The following is a 17,367-nucleotide window of genomic DNA, read 5'->3' as shown; positions in this document are numbered from 1 at the left end:
TGCTGTCTGTAGCAGTTTGATTAGCAATCTGTCTGTAGCAGTTTAATTAGCAATGTGTATTCCGGTGCCGGGTGTGACGCCTATCAATCAGCAGAATTCAGACTGATGTCACGAGTTTGTTTATTCTGGTGTGTTTGAGCTACAGGGTCACGTGTGCAGCAAAACTAAAGCACGTAAGCAATAATAGCTGCTAAATCGCAAGCACGAGGCCTATCTAAAGCCCATGGGGTGCAGATATAATCATTTAAAGAATTTTAACCAGATTTGCAAATCAGTATATTTATAAAGCTGTGACATTAAACATACAATTTTGAAACGAACGCCTAATAGAACCGTATTTTGAACAAATGTACATATGCATTTCTCGAAACATCCGTATGAGGTCCACTGAGGGTGCACGTGCAGTACGACCCTTTTTTTTTGCACAGTGCAACACACACACACACACACACACACAATGTATTTAACTGTGCAATGAAATCCAATAATAATAATAATAATAATAATAATAATAATAATAATAATAATAATGCTAATATGCACACAAACTGAAATTCAGTATTGCAAACGTCTCCTATAGTAGATAATGCGTTGTGAACCGCGGGGCGTCTATCTGAAATATAACCCTCTTCTGGTACGATTTTTTTTTTCTCCCAATCAGACCAAGTATATATATTTTTTGACTGCTTTCGAAAACCGAAACCCATATATCTCTTCCTCGACTCCCCCCCCACGGGTCCCGGGTAGTGCGGTGCATATCGTCCTATTGCATTTACACGGAGGGACAGCAACCCACTCAACTCAGCCAGAACGACTATTTTGGTTCCTTTGACAAAACCTGTCGTGTTTTTTTTTTTTTTTTTTTTGGGGGGGGGGTTCTTTCCCAATGCGAGGAATACCCACGACACGTTGAAAGGAAGATTTAATTTAAACTGACGTTCTCCTCAGCCAATGGCAATCGGCGAGTCCTTTTAACTCCAGCTCCCGGCCAATAGACGCGGTTTAACAGCCTTTTCAAGGCGGGGCCCGTGCCCTGTTTGTGAAACAAGAGGAGAGCGACTGGAACTGCACTCAGTGCGGGACGAGGGGTGATATAACTGGGGAGAAAGGTTGAGGCTTCGCGATCGAGAGCCATAACACGAAACCACTGGAAAACAGGGCTTACACAGAGGCACAAACCTGTAAATGCAGCGGCTGTGAAGACCGATTTGTCGAAGAGAGACTAGGTAAATTGCATTGCATTGCATTTCATATATATATATATATATGCATTTCTCGATTATTATTTTTTTTTACTGTAAAGGAAATGTTTTTGAAAAAGGGGACATCGTTTTCTGTAGGAGCCGTGCTCTTTTTGAATGGGTTGTGTAATGCGAGAGTTTCGAATCTGAGCAAAATAATTCCGCAACACTTTTACGTTTCCGTCTGCTGCTGGTTTCTCTTTGAAAACGGGACACGAACGGGCGGAGTGTAGTTAGCAGGTGTTGCTAATCTAATTAAACGTACCAATCTTTTTTTTTTTTTAAGTTTTCTTTGGTTGTAGTGGTGCCCAGTCTTGCAGTGAGTTGAAACAGGGCTTATACAATTAATTTGCAAACATGTGTTAAGTGTAAAGTCATACGGTCTATCCGAACAGTACAGAATTGTTTGTTTCGTTTTTTTATGGAAAACTGATAGAATTTAGTGTTTATTTCAGTAACTTCTGCATTTCTGCAAAAAAGTTTTGTTTTTAATGTTTATTTGTAGGTTAAGATTTCAGTTCTGGTGCGCCTCCCGGAATATTATATAAATAATAAAATTAAAATCTTATTTGATTCCCGAGACACTTTCTGTACTGTAAATGCAGAACGTGTAATATATAACGCTAGAGGGACTGTCATTTAGAAAAGATAATTCAAATTCGATTAGAGTTATTGTTTTTATATTATTATTCGAGTAATTGTATTAATGGGGACTCGACAAAATGTGAGGTCTTGCATGAAGTATAATTCTAGGAGAAAATTAAACCTATAGTGTACGTGCTTAAGGGGGAAAACAATACATTCGGGCACAAGCAAATAAAATAACTGTTTGCGAGATCTGTAAACTATCAAATATATTGGCTGACCTTAGATTTTTTTTTCCCTGGACCCTTCACCGGCTGAGGTGACGTCACTAGGACAAACTCTGCCCGAGATGCGTTCCAGTGCTCTGAGAATTTGAGATTATTTTTCGATCACGTGTTTTTTTTGTTTTGTTTTTTTTTTTTTTTTTTTTTTTTTTTTTTTTTGCTCGGTTCAAAAGGTCTTGCAGTACTGTGCATTCTCATAAATATGCTGTGTAATTGAGTGGACATACATACAAATGCAAGGTGCTAACACTGTGAATGGTTCGTTGCGAAGGGCTTCCTTTCAAAACACACGTTATAACTTTGTTCACGTGTAGAGCGATTGCAAACCCTTTTCAAATCGTTTTATGCCTCATGACCGGTGAAGTGTCGTTAGAAAATAAGATTCTGACTGTAGGAACCCCCCGCCCCCGACTACAGCAGTCTTAAAACTACACTTCCCATAGGGCAATGCACTGGGTGTTGTCTTGCGCCTGCGCCGAAATCAAAGTCTCTGAATTGAATTTGCAAGCGGGAATGAGTGGGCTGGAGAATGTAGTCTAGTTTGCAGAGAGGAAGACCGAGAAGGAGAGAGCGCTGTTTATTAATTGGCTTGTGTGTGTATATATATATATATTTTTACGTTTTTATTAAGTTGCCGAACATAAACCGTGCTGTGCAGTTGAAAAGTAAGTAGCATTTTTTTGTATGCAAATATGCAAGTGATCGGTATAGGTCGCGTTAGTGCACAAAACTAGTTTTGATTATTTACAATCAAAACTTTCGTGTACCGGCTGAAACAGTTCAGTATTTAATGGCGTAGTTGTCCTTTTGATTTATTGCATGTACTCTCAGTAATGCCGCTACAAATTGCGATTGAAATACAGTAGCTTTGCAGACGGAGTGATGCAACTCTTCTCTACCCCCAGCGTTGTCCATCCCTGGAAAAACTCCATCTTTGAATCCTGGTGTCCTCTGGTTAGAAAGTCGTAACGCCCACCCCATCTCTACCTCCCCTGGGGGCATCTCTCTAGTCTTTTTGGTTGCGTCTCCCTCGTCTTCGTGGGACAAGTCAAGTCCTTGCTCCGCAGCGACACCGGACGGAAGGGAGTCTGTGGCACCAAACTACGTCATTAACAGGATAATCGAATTAGACGTCAGCATGTCTGTACCTTTTGTAATGTTCCAAATTAAATGCAATACAAATTCATTGGGTGTGTGAATATAGAGAGATTTTTTTAAAAAAAGAAACACTTAAAATAATAAATTGTTTTGCTGAAGGACGAAACGTGGTGGAAACTGTTTGCTTGGGTTTAGCAAACCTCCTCTTGTGGGCCACTCGCGTGTCAGACGAAAAGCCCCCCACAATAGATACTAGTGTCCGTCTTCATTTTGGGGTTGAAACCATGGTAACCATTCAAGGTATGGGAATCTATACGAAGTTATGCCTCTATGACTTATACTAAAACAGCAACCTTGCTGAAGGACCATGGTTTTGTTCTGCATATTTGTGAGTAATTATCCTATTCTATCAAAGCATGTGCCATTTGCTGGAAAGAGAAATACTGACTGTTGTAAATCTAGTCATGAGTTGTTCATTACTTTTAACATGGCTGGTTTAATTGTACTATATGTATATATACGTTTTTGCTCAGAGACAACTTCCCAATGTTTCGGTATGTGTTGAGGAAAAATGTTTCAAAACTAACTGTTGAGGTATATAGTGATGTCATTCACTATATAGCTAATGTAGCAATCTACTGTACCTTTCTATTTAACCCTTCAGGCATTGCGTTATCCAGTCTGTTTATCCATTTATTTTCTTTCTTTAGTGTACTTTTTTTTTAAACCACAAACTTGAGGTCATCCATGGTGTGCCTGTCCCATGTGAAGTGCTAAACTGTTGCTTCAGTTACTTTTTCTTATTTGATAACTTCATAATTCAGAAAAAAAAACTTTCCTAAAGCACCAATCGTAGGCTCTAGAAGGGATGCAAATTTAGCTGCTTTTCAAATGTACCCTTGGGCAACCCAAACATGTTATAATCACGACCCCTTTTTTTGAAAAGTTATATAGTAAACATGTTATTGTGGGTTGTTGTTGTTTGTGTTACTTTTTAGGGTCATTACTGCAGCATAAGTTTTAGAATTGCCCCCCTGGTCTGGTGTTGAACTGTGTTTCCTAATATTTTATTCTTGTTTTCCAGGGCTAAAATGACAGGAAAGGGACTGAAACGCAAGCTCCCCGAAGAGGGTGATCTCCCGGAGGGCTCTGCGGTCCAGAAGGGCAGCGGCTTGTACCGCGCGCAGCGCCAGTCCGTCCTCAACATCTCCCTGGACAAGTACAACCGCGGGCAGAGGCTGCTGGAGCCCAGCCTCCGTCGCTCTGTCCTCATCGCCAACACCCTGCAGCAAATCCAAGAAGAGATCAGGCAGGAGGCGAGCGACACTGGCACGGCACAGATCGGCAGCCCGCCCACCGCTCAGATCTCTCCCCTCTTCGAATCCAGCAGCCTCAAAGAGGCCCTGCCCGCGCCTCCGTCCCGGCTTTCAATGGAGAACCACCCCATGGGGCTGGGGGACGGCGATGATTGGACGCTGCTGTCGTCCGAGGAAGACTTCTCCTTGTCTTCGGCCATTTCCTCCTTGCTGAAAGAGCTGGACGTGGCGATTGATGGGAGTCCCGCCCCCTGTCCTCAGCGCACGCCCCTGGGCTCCATCGAGAACCTGGAGACGGAGAAGGCGAACAAACAAGAGCCCTGCAAGGCGGAGGGCAAGCATGGGGGCTGCAGGCCGTCCGAGACGGCGTTCGGAAACTTGGAAATCATGAGCTCCAGCTACCTCCGTGACGTTGCGCTCGACGATCTGTTTTTGGACATCGACACCTCTGTTTATGAGCGGGACGCCGGCCCGCTGGGCGGCAGGACTTTGTCGGCCGCGGCCACCGACGAATTTCTCAAGTATCTGCCCTCCTGCCACCCCTCGTCTTTTTCCGTGAATCCCAACGCGAGGGATTTGAATGAGCTGGAGCACATCATGGAAATACTGGTGGGGTCCTGATGACTGCTTGCCAAGCAGACTTTTTATGTTCTGTGATTTTATTGAGGCTTTTTTTTTTTTTTAAATGAGCAGATGCTGAGTCAAACCTACTGCAGTAATTCAAAACTGAAGCACTCTGCTCTCCCGAGATGAAACCTGGGGTCCAAAAACACTCGTACTACACAATGAATGGTCTTCCGTGAAGATTTTGTTTTTAATGTAACTCCTGAAACCTCTTAATATAACTAAAACCTCATATAACGCCATCCTGTACTACACAAGTTCAATCTAATAGTGGATTTACCCTAAGATTTCTAGTAGAGAATTGACTAACAGGTATGTCAATCAGTAACCATCACAGACCTCAAAACTACCTCCTTATTTTTATATATCTTTTTTTAAATCTACTTCTCCCCGTTGCAGCGGCTATACAAAGCAGAACGTTTGCCTGCAGTGTAGTCAATGGGTGACTTCTTCACTTTGTTTGAGCTTTCAAATTTCTTCCAAGTTCCGCCAAGCTGTTAGCAAAACTGACGCGAGGGATCAAGTCTAGTGTTCTGCTCCGACCAAAAACCCGGTCTAAGGTATTCCCATAAACATTTCAATTGATCGAAACGGGATTAGTTAGGCATTATTTATTTTTTTAAATGCATCTTGTAATAAATCTTTAGTGCTGCAGCCACCACTGAAAGGCATCTCTTTTAGAAAATTGTATTCAGTTTGAATTTTTTTTTTAATGTATGTTAACTCTTACCTTTTTTAAAAAAAAAAAAAAAAAAAGTTTTAAACTTAATTACAATATAAAGAATGTTGTTCTGGGTAGAGGCTGTAACTTTAATCATGACTGCTGTCCCTTTAAGAGCCCGAATACCGACACACTGTTAATTCAGTGTTGAGACGTTTTCAGTCGTTTTGTTTTTATTACGATTGAGTGTTTAAGTTATGAGGGTACTGTCCTCTCAAATACAAGCGCTGTAATCTTTAAAGAATCTTATTTGTTGTAGCACAGTTAAAAATGTGCTTTTTAGGTTCAGCTGGACGCCTATTCAAACAGCACGGTAAGTCCTGAAAGGATGCTTGCTGTTTCTCTATGCAGGGGTGACTTGTAAAAGAAATGCTGTTGGAGAGGAGTGGAGCTCCAACCTGTAATTAACTGACTCCACTAAAACCCCTGATAGTCGTGTGTTTGTTTGTTTGTTTTTTTTTTATTTTATGCACACTGCAAAATGACAGCTTTACAGATTGACAAAACTGACTTTAAAAATCGATGCATAGTTTTTACTTCACTTGAGCTGTCATTGCACAAGTTCGTTTTTTAAATGTATTTTTAAATACTGGGTTTTCTTCAAGAAATCGGATGTACGCGGGAGAAACATTTTATCACAGGGATGTTTTTGTATTTTATGAAGATTTGTCTGTCGGTTTAATTTGATTTGTATATTTATATATATATAAAAAAAGTATTATTTTGTAAAGCTGAAATTGCTTCAAACAAACCTAACTTATTTTCTGACAAAAATACACGTCGAGGTCGTGGTGTGCAGGATTATATGAATTTAATGGGTAAGAAGGTAGAACTGTAAGCAAACTATGCAAATACTGTAAGGTATGTGTGAGTAAATATATAGAATTCAATTCCACGATGTATTTACAGCTTTGTAAATAAAAGTAGAAAATTGATAAGAACTGGTGCTTCTTTATTGTACTGCGAAACGGCAGGTTCATTGTAATGTGTTTTTGATATAAAAGTTTATTAAAACAAGTGAGGGGTTTATTGGAGTAACTCGATGTCTTTGAGCCCCAAATAAAAAAAAAAAAAATCTGTTTAGTTAGATAACGCAAACCATGCAGATAGAAGCACAGCAAGACGGGGAAGGTTAGTAGTGGTGTGAGAACATGTTTTCTTAACTGGAGCCCCCCCCTGCCCCTCGTCCTCATTCAACTGAGCTGCAGTCTTTTAGCAGAAAGGAAACACGGGAGACGGATCCACGCAATAAGTGACCGCTGCAGGCTGGTTCCGCCTAATGGCGCTTTCAGTAAAGACTGCGGCTCGGGTTTCAAATGCAAACAAGAGGAGCTGCAAAAAAGAAATGGGCAGCCTTAATAAACAGACGCTGCAGTAGCCCCCCCGGGGGGGGGGCATGATTAGTGCAGTACATTGCAAAAGGAGCCTGCACGTTTAACAAAGTATTTTGCTCTAGTCGTCCTGGGGGATTGCAACAGATCCTCCCCTTAAATGTTTTCAGTGCCCACAGCGCAGGACCAGACCCGTGCTGTATATTGTTAACGCAGCATAGGGACTCATCTGAGTATCTTTGTCATTGCCTTGTCTCCGTAACAACTCAACTGCACTTCGTCAGCATAATTGCTGCCTGTCTTCAACTACTGTAGAAAGTATAGCCATGCGGTATTGTTAGTTGCAAATCATTTATTTACTGTTCTGTGCACCTCGGCACATTCATTATATATGATCTTACGCACTATTAAACACTCTGCAATGCCACGACATAATTAACATCAGTGTTATTATTATTATCGACGTTGAGTCTGTTTTTGTGTGTCGCGAATTGTATAAATTGGACTGTTGAAGATGCATTCTGAATTCTAACCCGTAGGCATTATAACAAGCGTTGTAAATACTCGATATTTTACGTTCACTGGTGGGAGGGCTATAAATAGGAAGAGACAGGATAAGGGTCTGTTCTGTACATGAAACCGGAGCCTGGCCGTGCAGCTGCTGCATTCTTGCGTTCGATATTATTACACAGTACCAACACCCACTGATAAAGCTTGTCAGGTCTCCCCATAGTTTAAAAACATCTTGCCTTTATTAAAATAATACTAATACCCGAGACGTAGAATATGCATTTCACATTTCTAAGTTATGTATGAAAAGATAAACGTCCTCGCCCAACGTGGGACTCGAACCCACAACCCTGAAATTAATAATCTCATGCTCTACCGACTGAGCTAACAAGCATTATGAGTTTAACACCCTTTATTTAATATACAGATAGATAAAGAACTGATTACTGAACATACACATGCTAAGAATAGCAGCTAACGACCGAAAAGTATTTCCCCCCCCCCTCAACACACAGCTGTCGTGCCTGAAATGACCTTTGGAAAGATGGCATACCAGTGACGTCATCTGTATGTTCAGACACGTCGTTTTCCAACGGTCAAGCATTAGGATTTACAGTACAGAATGTATAATAATTGCATGTAATTAATTTCCATTTGCCTTAAAAAAAAAAAAAAAAAAAAAAGTCACACTCCTGACCTCACGTGTTGTTTGTGCTAAAAACTCCATCTCCCATCTTGCACCACGCTTTCGTGACCTGCAGTCCTTAGTCCGAGTGACGTGTGCATTCCTTTCTCCAAAACAGGTAAATTGCACCAGTGCTAAACCTATGTTCACTTTACTCATTGCTACAGTAAAAGCAAAGTAGCCTCATTTAATACAGCTTGCAACCACGGAGCGCTCCACGTATGCGAAAAAATGCTTCAAAACACGTTCTCCGTGTTGTAAGCATAGTCAAGCAGTTTAGCTCTAGCTCGGCTGCGTGGTTAAGTGGACTTTTCTATTAAAAGCAGCCGCAGCCTGTCGGAAGCTTTTATTTCTAATCTCAATGGGCACCTTGCAGTATTTATTCAACAAGGGTGATGAGCAGGACGCAAGCGATAGCACGAGTTTGGAGCACCTCGCGTTTAAACAGCTGTCTACTGCGTTATTTTATTTAGTTGGATGGTGAATTAAAGTCTGTGGTGGTATTGTAATATCTGTTTGTAGCAGCAGCTCCAAGAAAGGTTAGTAACAATATGTGCCTCACATTAAAGTAAATGGCGATTACATTAACATCTAGAAATTAAACCACGTTAAGATCTAAACACGGCTGCACCCTCTACTGTTAAAAAGAAATAAATGTCGGGTTTTTTTTTAGTAGTTTTAATAATAGCATATAATTATTATTATTATTAAACACATCTTTTTGTCGGTTTCTTTTGGGCTAATTTCTTGTGATTTTTTTTGCAAATTACCGTATTATAAATATATTGTAATCGACACTTGACAAGTTATGCCTGTTCATAATCAATATTCCTAATAACGTGCGGTATTTGAAATATGCATTACGGGCAATTATAACTACTGTCTCTTACGTCATTGCGGTTATTCTCTCTACAACGAGCCCTTATGGACGTGAAGCACTGTCAATCACCTTGCATTTGACAGACAGGCTCAAAATGGGTCACCCCGCCTCCTTCGGGCGTATACCCGTACCGTGATTGGACGGAGTTATTTAACCCCACCCCTAATACTGTCTATCAAAAGCGGATCCTTGTTTTTTTTCTTGATTCTCATTGGATAGTTCCGATGCAGGAACGCCCCCTTGTTTCGCTTGTGCTCGGTTGTAATTGGCAAACCGCTCCGTCAGTCGGACAGGTTTTCTGGGTCAGTCGTCATCAAAATGTTTTTCTTTTTAATTATTATTATTATTTAAAGAGGCAGAGCCGCACTGGTTTGAATGGTTTCCTGCTGCATTAACAAAGCCGGTACCTGCATTTGTTAAAGGCTGCCGTCAGATATTATATATATATCTTTTTTTGTTGTTATTAATCAAGTTCGATATTAATTATGGAACCCGGCGTGGCGTCTCCGTTCGGCTTCAGGCAGCGTAAGTTACGTACGTGAGTTTCACTTCTCCTTGTAGTAACGAATTATAATATTTTCAATCGCGAATGGTCCTTTTGGGGTAGCCAGTTACAATAATTTACTATGTTTTCATTTAAAAAAAGACCTTTACTTTGGTCAGTCGTACTAATAATTAAAAGCCGTTAGGGTTAATTACACGCCCAAACCAAAATGTGACGATGCTGCCCATCATGAGGCGTGATTTCTGTACAAACTGCACCTTCTTATTATAAATTATCTAACCACCGTGTAACAGAATTAAATAAAAACAAATACAAAAATAAAATAAGGTTCTGTGTCGACTCACTCGCTTTCTCACTGTGTTTGGCTGATAAAACCCACACGGATAACCCCTGCTTGATGATCTCGGCATATAGATAATAATAATACAATAAATACTTGTGTTTTTTTTTTTTAATTATTATTGTTATTATTTGATTTAATACCAGATGGCCGATCGTATTAAACGGTCTCGTTTAAACCCGATAGATACTGCATTACAGCACTTCCTTGTCGATTGTGTACGAGTGGTTAAAACGAAAGCGTTTTATATTTATTTTTTTTTTTCTTTCAAAAATCATAAAGCTTATGTAACAGCACGGCCCGGTTGTTTTACTCTACGGTGGGGGGAGAAGTTAATTGAAGCCCAGTATTCTTCAAGGGGAATAAAAAAAGGGGGGGGAGGTGTTTTTAGATAGCGGGACAGAGAAGGTCGTTTCTGCGTTTGTAGACATGTTATAATACCCTGCTTTATTCCCACATTTTCTACTGCACCGCCCCAGTCTAGTTGTAGGATAGTCCCACACAGTAGATCTGAAGTCAAAATGGTTTACGTTTTATAAAATAAATTTTGGCTGTTTTAAAGCTGCTTGCAAAACACGAGCTTAAATAGGGCATGGCGGCCGCACCTGTCAGCAGTAAGAGGTTAGCAGTTACACACCTGAGCAATCGCATCTGTTTTTCAAAATATTATTTTTTTGACATCACTTACATAACAGAGCCTATATTTTATTTACATTGTTAAATTAACCAGGAGATTTGCCCATCGAGACCAAGAGCTCGTTTACAAGGAGGTCCTGGAAACGAATAAAAGGACAACCACAATGTACAGACACACACACAAAAAGAAAACGTGTGTAGTTCACACTGAATCGGCAGATTTCAATTCCGCCAGAATAAGTAAGAGGTATTATTATTATTAGCAATTCCCAAGTCTTTAAAGCCAAAGATGATGAGATTCCATCTTCATACTGTGATGGAAACAGTTCCACGTCTTTGGGGAGTTGGTGTGCAAAAGATAATTCTCCCTTAGGTGTTTGAACCCTTGAAATGGCCACATTAACAGAATCGTGAGAGCGTAAGCGAGAAGCAACGCCAGTCCTTTCTATCAGAGCACTCAAATAGGGAAGGACCAGACCTTCAAAAACCTTACAAACAAACCCACTGAGACAAGCTTACATACAGCACATCAACTTATAGGAGACGGCACAGCAGTTCCTCTGCATGACCCAGCACTAGTCAAGTAGAACTACCTCAACCCTTGCACTACAGTTCTTTCTATGTAGGGTGCCCTTTAGGTTTTCCAAGCCAGAAGAGCGCAGCTCAATTTCCAGCATTAATTATTAAAATAAACAGATTGCATTATTGTTCTGAAACCCGCAGCAGCACTATGACTGTAGGGTCATATGGTTTAATTAGTGTGCATTATATACAGGCTGTTCAGATTGATCCCACATTATGATGCCCACAGTAAGCCTTATGAATTATGGGTATAACTGTACACATAATATACATGCTCTGGTCCTGATGGCCAGTGATCATCTGTCTTGTTTAAAGTCCATCTGAAATTATATGGAGGTTAGTATTGACAAAAACTTTCAATTGCATGTATTTGGCATTCACAAACCATTTGCCTGACTACATTTCCAATCTTAAGAATTACAAAGTAGAGAAAAGTACAATAGTAAAGGATCTGATTTAATTGTATTGTAACTCAAAATTTATGGATGAGAGACTAAACAGATGTGTGCATGATGCGCTAAAATTCTCAAATTGAGCAGACCGTAAACCTGATTAATCTAGTCCCACTTGAAAAGCTTTTTTTTGTAAACAGCAATCTAGTTAAAAAGTGAAATGTTAATGTAGTTTTTGTAGCATTTATTTTGCTTTCCCAACCAATTGCAGTTTTGGTAAAGCTGATCACAAAAAATGTGTTAAAATTAGAAGTTGTGTCTGATCCCGTTTGTGGCCTCGTGGTTTGGGAGGAAATAACGTGATCACTGTTCTGTGTAAGCGATGGTGAACCGTGGTTGTGCAATTTCTATCATCCCTTCGGGCTATTTTAGATATAAAGAGACCAGTGTTTTAATCAGTCAGTGGGAGCTGCAATGTGAGCATTAGTGGAAACCTGCTGGGTAGAGTGGAAGCAATGTTGTCCTAATAAAAGTGGTTTAAAACAAAAAAAAAATTTGCATCTATTTAAGTCAGAATGGAAGCGAGTGGAGATGCAGGTTTTTTTTTTTTTTTTTTTTTTTTTTTTTTTTTACAGTGCAATAGCTGTCATTTGAGTGTTAGCCACTCTTTCTACAGGGAACCCCTTTGAACAATAACAGTGAATCAGGCTAGTTTCTGAGTCACTGTCCAAGGAACAGATGTTGGTCTTTGATTAGGATCACAATGTCACATGACTAATAGACTTCTTGCGCTCTGCTGTGTGGTAGGAGCTAATGTGATCTAGTATACAATAATTACAAACATGCTGTCGACTGCAGCCTTTTTAATACAACCCAAATATTAATAGTAGTACAGTATTTCAAGTTAGATTTCAATTTTTTTTTTTGACTCTAGCCAAGACCTCTTCCTACATATTTTTTGTCCTTTTGATATTTTACTTCATATATGGTTGTACATTCTGTGTCGGTCTAATTGTATTTTTCGTTATCAGGGCGGACCTTTTGATTTTAGGGTTGATCCCGAATAACCACGCACAGGATTGGTGCGATCCTGGGTGATTCTTTACAGCTGCAAAATTATCTATATAATATATAATTTACAGCATGCTAAACCAACTGCATATAGTGACCACTAAAGTGAATGTCACTATGAATGTTGGCAAACGTTTGCTCTTATTTTAATTTTATTTTCTACTGATTTTACTGTACTTCATAACTGCTCTTATTGCGATGTTTTGTAACCACTATAAGTTGCCCTGGATAAGGGTGTCTGCTAAGAAATAAATAAAAAAAAAATTGCACAAGCATTGCGTATTAGGCCTGCAAAGTTGGTGTTTGAATGAGCTTTGTGTCTTTATTTTCTTGTTTGTGTCGCTACCGTGTTGCTTGCAGCCTCAAAGGTTAGGATGAGGGGAGCAGCATCTGACATGGCAGATCCGAACCAGCTCTTCGACGACACTAGTGCCCACGCGAGGTCACCTGCCGTGGGGTACAGAGGTCAGGAAACACCAGGGATGGGTTACCAGGCACAGGCCCTGCTCACAGAGCCCATGTCTAACTTCGCTGTGGCCTACGGGAGCAGTCTGGCTAGCCAAGGAAAGGAAATGGTGGACAAAAACGTAAGTTTTCTGGATATTGAAAGCTCTTTCTGTAGTGGCCAGCTGTAGCGCACTGTTAAAAGTATGTTCATTTATTATGGTTTCTAAAAGTTAGAATTTTCCAACTTTATTTTCTCACAGCTTGACAGATTCATCCCCATCTCTAAACTGAAGTACTACTTTGCTGTAGATACAGTCTATGTGGGAAAGAAGTTGAGGCTGCTGGTCTTCCCTTACATGCATCAGGTAAGGTGCCCACATACTGCGAGGCTTGCAGCTGTTAATTGGGGGTTTCTGTGCAATGACCTCCTGTCCGTTTCTCTCGGTAGAACTGGGAGGTGAGGTATCAGCAGGATACTCCAGTGGCCCCTCGATTTGATATAAACGCTCCAGATCTGTACATTCCAGGTAAGGGTTCCCCTAAAATATGAAATAGAGGCCAGGAAATCTGCATACGGGTAAACATACTTTTAGTTTTGATTCTAAAACCAATTCACAAAATGCACTACCCGAAGGCTGCGAAAGGAATGCCTTATGCATTTTAAAGCCGTCGTTCGTTCTCTTTTAGTTGATGCATGTTTTCCAAGTCCAGCCTTAATGCATCATTCGTTTGCTAGAGCTGTAACCCAAACAACTCGGTTACAAGTTTCAAAGTCTCTTAATCGCTCTCAGGAAAAAACCAAAACTAAACCAAAAAAAAAAAAACAGTTAGACTTGTGGATATGTTCCTATGCTGTTGAGAGGTAAGGAAATTATTCTTAAACTTTTGTGTTTCCTCCCGTAGCCATGGCGTTCATTACCTACATACTGGTAGCTGGGTTAGCACTGGGAACACAAAACAGGTGAGTTATAAGTACAGCAAAAACTACATTTTAGAAATATGTAGAGAACCAGTCATCCAATTGCGATTAAACTTGGTAAGGGCATTCTTTGTACTCAACGTTATATATATATATAGTGTGTGTGTGTGTGAGTATCAGGATCTGCCATATATATGTACAAAGTTGTGTCATACTTATTTTTTGTAAATACTGTGGATATGTGCATTGAATCCCACTTTAAGACGATTAATAACTTTCTCAGGTATCTCTCTAGAAATTTGAAAGTGAGCGTCGGGCAGTAGTGTCTTGGTTTAAGTGAAATCCAAATTATATTAAATGTGAAGTAGATTAGGCGAATGCCTTTACCAGTTATGAAAGTCACATTGGGAACGCGATCAGAAATGTAAAATAATTCCCTACAGACTGTGTGTTTCTCTGTGCGTTATGTGGGTGTGTCCTGGAGTTGCTGTGTTTGTGCTCTAGGTTCTCCCCTGAGATCCTGGGAATACAGGCCAGTTCTGCTCTGGTGTGGCTGATCATTGAGGTTCTGGTCACCTTGTTGAGTCTGTACCTGGTGACTGTCAACACAGACCTCACCACCATAGACCTGATCGCCTTCTCGGGGTACAAGTATGTGGGGTAAGTCCTTGAGTATTTAGCATTTGTTAGCAGCTACAGTGATCAGGGTTCGGATCAATTCCTCCTCTTCAGTTCCGTTTTAAAATCCGTTCCCGGTTCAATCAGTTCCAACACTCTGTTGATCACAATTGCAATCAGCAGGGTTATCATGAGCTTCTCACAGTGGAAACAAATGACTTGGATTGAAGTTGCTGTTGGTCAACTCAATTGGCTTCAGAATTAGCAGCTGAACAATCGCAACCACTGTGTCTGTAAAATATCAATTCCAACTCTGATTCCTTCGAATTGATTTTAAAACAGGAATTGACCCCAACCCTGACACGATGCAGTGTGTGAAATAAGCAGGCCATCTGCGTGTCACACATTTTACACGCAGGTTTGTGTAGTACTTCAGCTCAGTTACAGTTTGGTAAAATATTATGGTATGCCGCTAGGGATCATTAGTCTCGTTTTCCGTTTTAAACATTGAAAGGCTTAATTAAGAACCTGGACTCATTCACGTTTTATTCTAACGCCTCACATCTTGTGCGTGGCATGCAGAAATGATACCTAACAAAATGTAGCAGATCGCATGCTCACCTGACGTGATTCTGTTTTCCGTCCTGGCAGAATGATTGTGGGGGTCGTGTCTGGGATGCTGTTTGGCAGGACTGGTTATTACTTGGTGCTGCTGTGGTGTTGTATAGCGATCTTTGTGTTCATGGTAAGTTAGTCTGTTCTTTGAACGATCTCATTGTTGCCGCAAATAGAGCCCAAGCAATGTTTGAATGAATATTCTCAATCCGAGCGCTCGTATGTTTTTTTTTTTTTTTTTTTTTTTTTTTTCCCCCGTGGACAGATCCGTTCTCTGAGGCTGAAGATCCTCTCGGAAGCAGCCGCTCAGGGCGTGTTAGTCCGGGGAGCGAAGAACCAGCTGCGCATGTACCTGACCATGGCCATCGCTGCTGCCCAGCCCATCTTCATGTACTGGCTCACCTACCACCTGGTCAGGTGAATCCTGCTACACACACACACTCTTACACAGAAGAATCCAACTGTCCTTTTCAGGCTTCAGGCGTCTAGCGGAGAACTCGGAGCTCGACGAACAAGCGTTTCAACTGCGAAAACCATTGAGAGAGTTTCACTGATGGACTGATACAGAATGATTGTTAAATCTCTAAAGCAGAATATTAGATGGTTTTTGGTCTTCTGGAATTATGTACAGCTATGGCCAAATTTTGTTTTATTTATTTTGAAATCCAACGTAAAATACTATAGTACTGTTAGGGCTTCCTGTAGACTTTTGCAATATCATTTTGTAGTTTCTTTGGTTGCATGCTGTTAAATAAAGGATCTAATGATGTTGTTTTTTTTGTTATGTCTCAATCTTAAATTCTAGGTGAAGCTAGGTTAGAAACGACAAGCCCTTGGGGTTCTCTAAGGATCTGTGCTGGCCGTTTTATTGTTGCTTTTTTAAATTAAGACACTTCCCTCTTGCTGCTGCTGTTGACAAAATAATTATTATAAATTAATGGTCAACGGATTCTCATGCGCTCAATAATCTGTGCTAACGGACACCCTTTGTTGCAGTTAATAATCGTCTCTTTGGAAGTGTGAGAATAAACCGGCGCCTGTCCGCAGATCTGATTTACATTGTGTGAAAGCCCTTTCCAAGTTTGATCATAACTGGGTAAGTGGTTCTGCCAAAAAAAAAAGTGACTTGCACACAAGAGCAGCAACAATCTGGGATCAAAGTGTTTCTCTTTATTTTCTCCTTTGAAGCTTTCTGTATATATGTAATGAATACAGGTTGGCCCTTCCAGTGACTACAGCACAGTTTTTCCACCCTATAACCTTGAGCCATTCACAAGTGTCCACCACAGTGTTTTAATAGATAGCTGTCAGCAATACCCTGTGCTTTTTAAAACCTGCTTCTGAGTGTTTGATCTTTTATTGCAAGCATATCTTTTATTTTTTTTACAAGTTATTTTGCAATGTTACTGTTTTTGCTTGTCTGTTTCCCAGTTGCGTTCTCCTGTAAATTTTGTTGTATGCATGATTGTACGATTTAAAGAATATTTGCAGGTATTTTATTAATTGTCTGAAACACCTTATCTAAATCCTGCAAAAAGGAACTTGCATAACCCAACTTGTTAACCCAAACTAATGCAGTGTATTTTTTGTCTGAAACCAGAACAAGTTATTTAAATCCCAAATAAAATAATATTGTATATCTTTTAATCCAGAAAGGACAGTGTACAGGGCTTTGTAACTTACACACCCTGCCAATCACCCTAATGCTGTCGGGCAATAGAAACAAATAATGACCTACAGCTGGACCCAAGAGTCTTGACTCAGCCTGCAGAATTAACTAATGTTGCTTCATAAAGTCGAATGAAACCTGTTGACTAATGTCACGTTAACGTATTGAATTACACACCGCTTTGTAGTTTTCAGTGAACTTTATGAAAAACTGTTTTCATTGAAAAATGTGACATTTACAAATCTAACGTGAAATACTATCCTACTGTTATGGATTTCAGTACCTCAATGTCATTTTG

At 40.2% G+C, this 17,367-nt stretch overlaps 2 protein-coding genes and 1 non-coding gene across 8 annotated transcripts; 2 read left to right on the top strand and 1 right to left on the bottom strand.

The window, feature by feature from the left end:
• The first annotated feature begins 1,060 nt into the window (after positions 1-1,060).
• LOC121303722 (SERTA domain-containing protein 2-like) lies at positions 1,061-6,898 on the top strand. The gene is made up of 2 exons (XM_041234500.1): positions 1,061-1,226; positions 4,293-6,898. Exon 2 carries the CDS (start codon positions 4,300-4,302, stop codon positions 5,143-5,145), a length of 846 nt encoding a protein of 281 aa, XP_041090434.1. The 5' UTR covers positions 1,061-1,226; positions 4,293-4,299; the 3' UTR covers positions 5,146-6,898.
• Positions 6,899-8,031: 1,133 nt separating this feature from the next.
• Positions 8,032-8,103, bottom strand: trnan-auu. Its single transcript has one exon. It is a non-coding gene; the product is annotated as a tRNA-Asn (tRNA).
• Positions 8,104-8,440: 337 nt separating this feature from the next.
• Positions 8,441-16,097, top strand: LOC121303879 (protein YIF1B-A-like). 6 transcript variants are annotated; one of them, XM_041234729.1, is made up of 8 exons: positions 8,441-8,513; positions 13,162-13,388; positions 13,509-13,613; positions 13,697-13,775; positions 14,152-14,209; positions 14,672-14,827; positions 15,437-15,530; positions 15,666-16,097. In XM_041234729.1, the coding sequence occupies exons 2-8, from the start codon at positions 13,176-13,178 to the stop codon at positions 15,819-15,821; spliced, it is 861 nt and encodes a 286-aa protein (XP_041090663.1). In that variant the 5' UTR covers positions 8,441-8,513; positions 13,162-13,175; the 3' UTR covers positions 15,822-16,097. The 6 variants fall into 6 exon arrangements, with proteins under 6 accessions (XP_041090663.1, XP_041090662.1, XP_041090664.1 ...); XM_041234728.1 differs by lacking the exon at positions 8,441-8,513 and adding an exon at positions 8,599-8,934; XM_041234730.1 differs by lacking the exon at positions 8,441-8,513 and adding an exon at positions 9,559-9,577.
• Positions 16,098-17,367: the final 1,270 nt, after the last annotated feature.

The sequence above is a fragment of the Polyodon spathula genome, chromosome 35 (assembly GCF_017654505.1).
Source record: "Polyodon spathula isolate WHYD16114869_AA chromosome 35, ASM1765450v1, whole genome shotgun sequence".
In the NCBI taxonomy this organism is placed as follows: domain Eukaryota; kingdom Metazoa; phylum Chordata; class Actinopteri; order Acipenseriformes; family Polyodontidae; genus Polyodon; species Polyodon spathula.
This window is presented reverse-complemented; position numbering and strand designations above follow the sequence as displayed.

Excerpts from the sequence above, each read along its gene's own strand:
- LOC121303722 (XM_041234500.1), top strand. The coding sequence starts at position 4,300 with ATGACAGGAAAGGGACTGAAACGCAAGCTCCCCGAAGAGGGTGATCTC.
- LOC121303879 (XM_041234725.1), top strand. The coding sequence starts at position 9,761 with ATGGAACCCGGCGTGGCGTCTCCGTTCGGCTTCAGGCAGCGTAAGTTA. Across the intron at positions 9,810-13,161 it reads CTTCAGGCAGCGTAAGTTAC|CCTCAAAGGTTAGGATGAGG; the intron begins GTACGTGAGTTT and ends TGTTGCTTGCAG. Across the intron at positions 13,614-13,696 it reads TCTTCCCTTACATGCATCAG|AACTGGGAGGTGAGGTATCA; the intron begins GTAAGGTGCCCA and ends TTCTCTCGGTAG.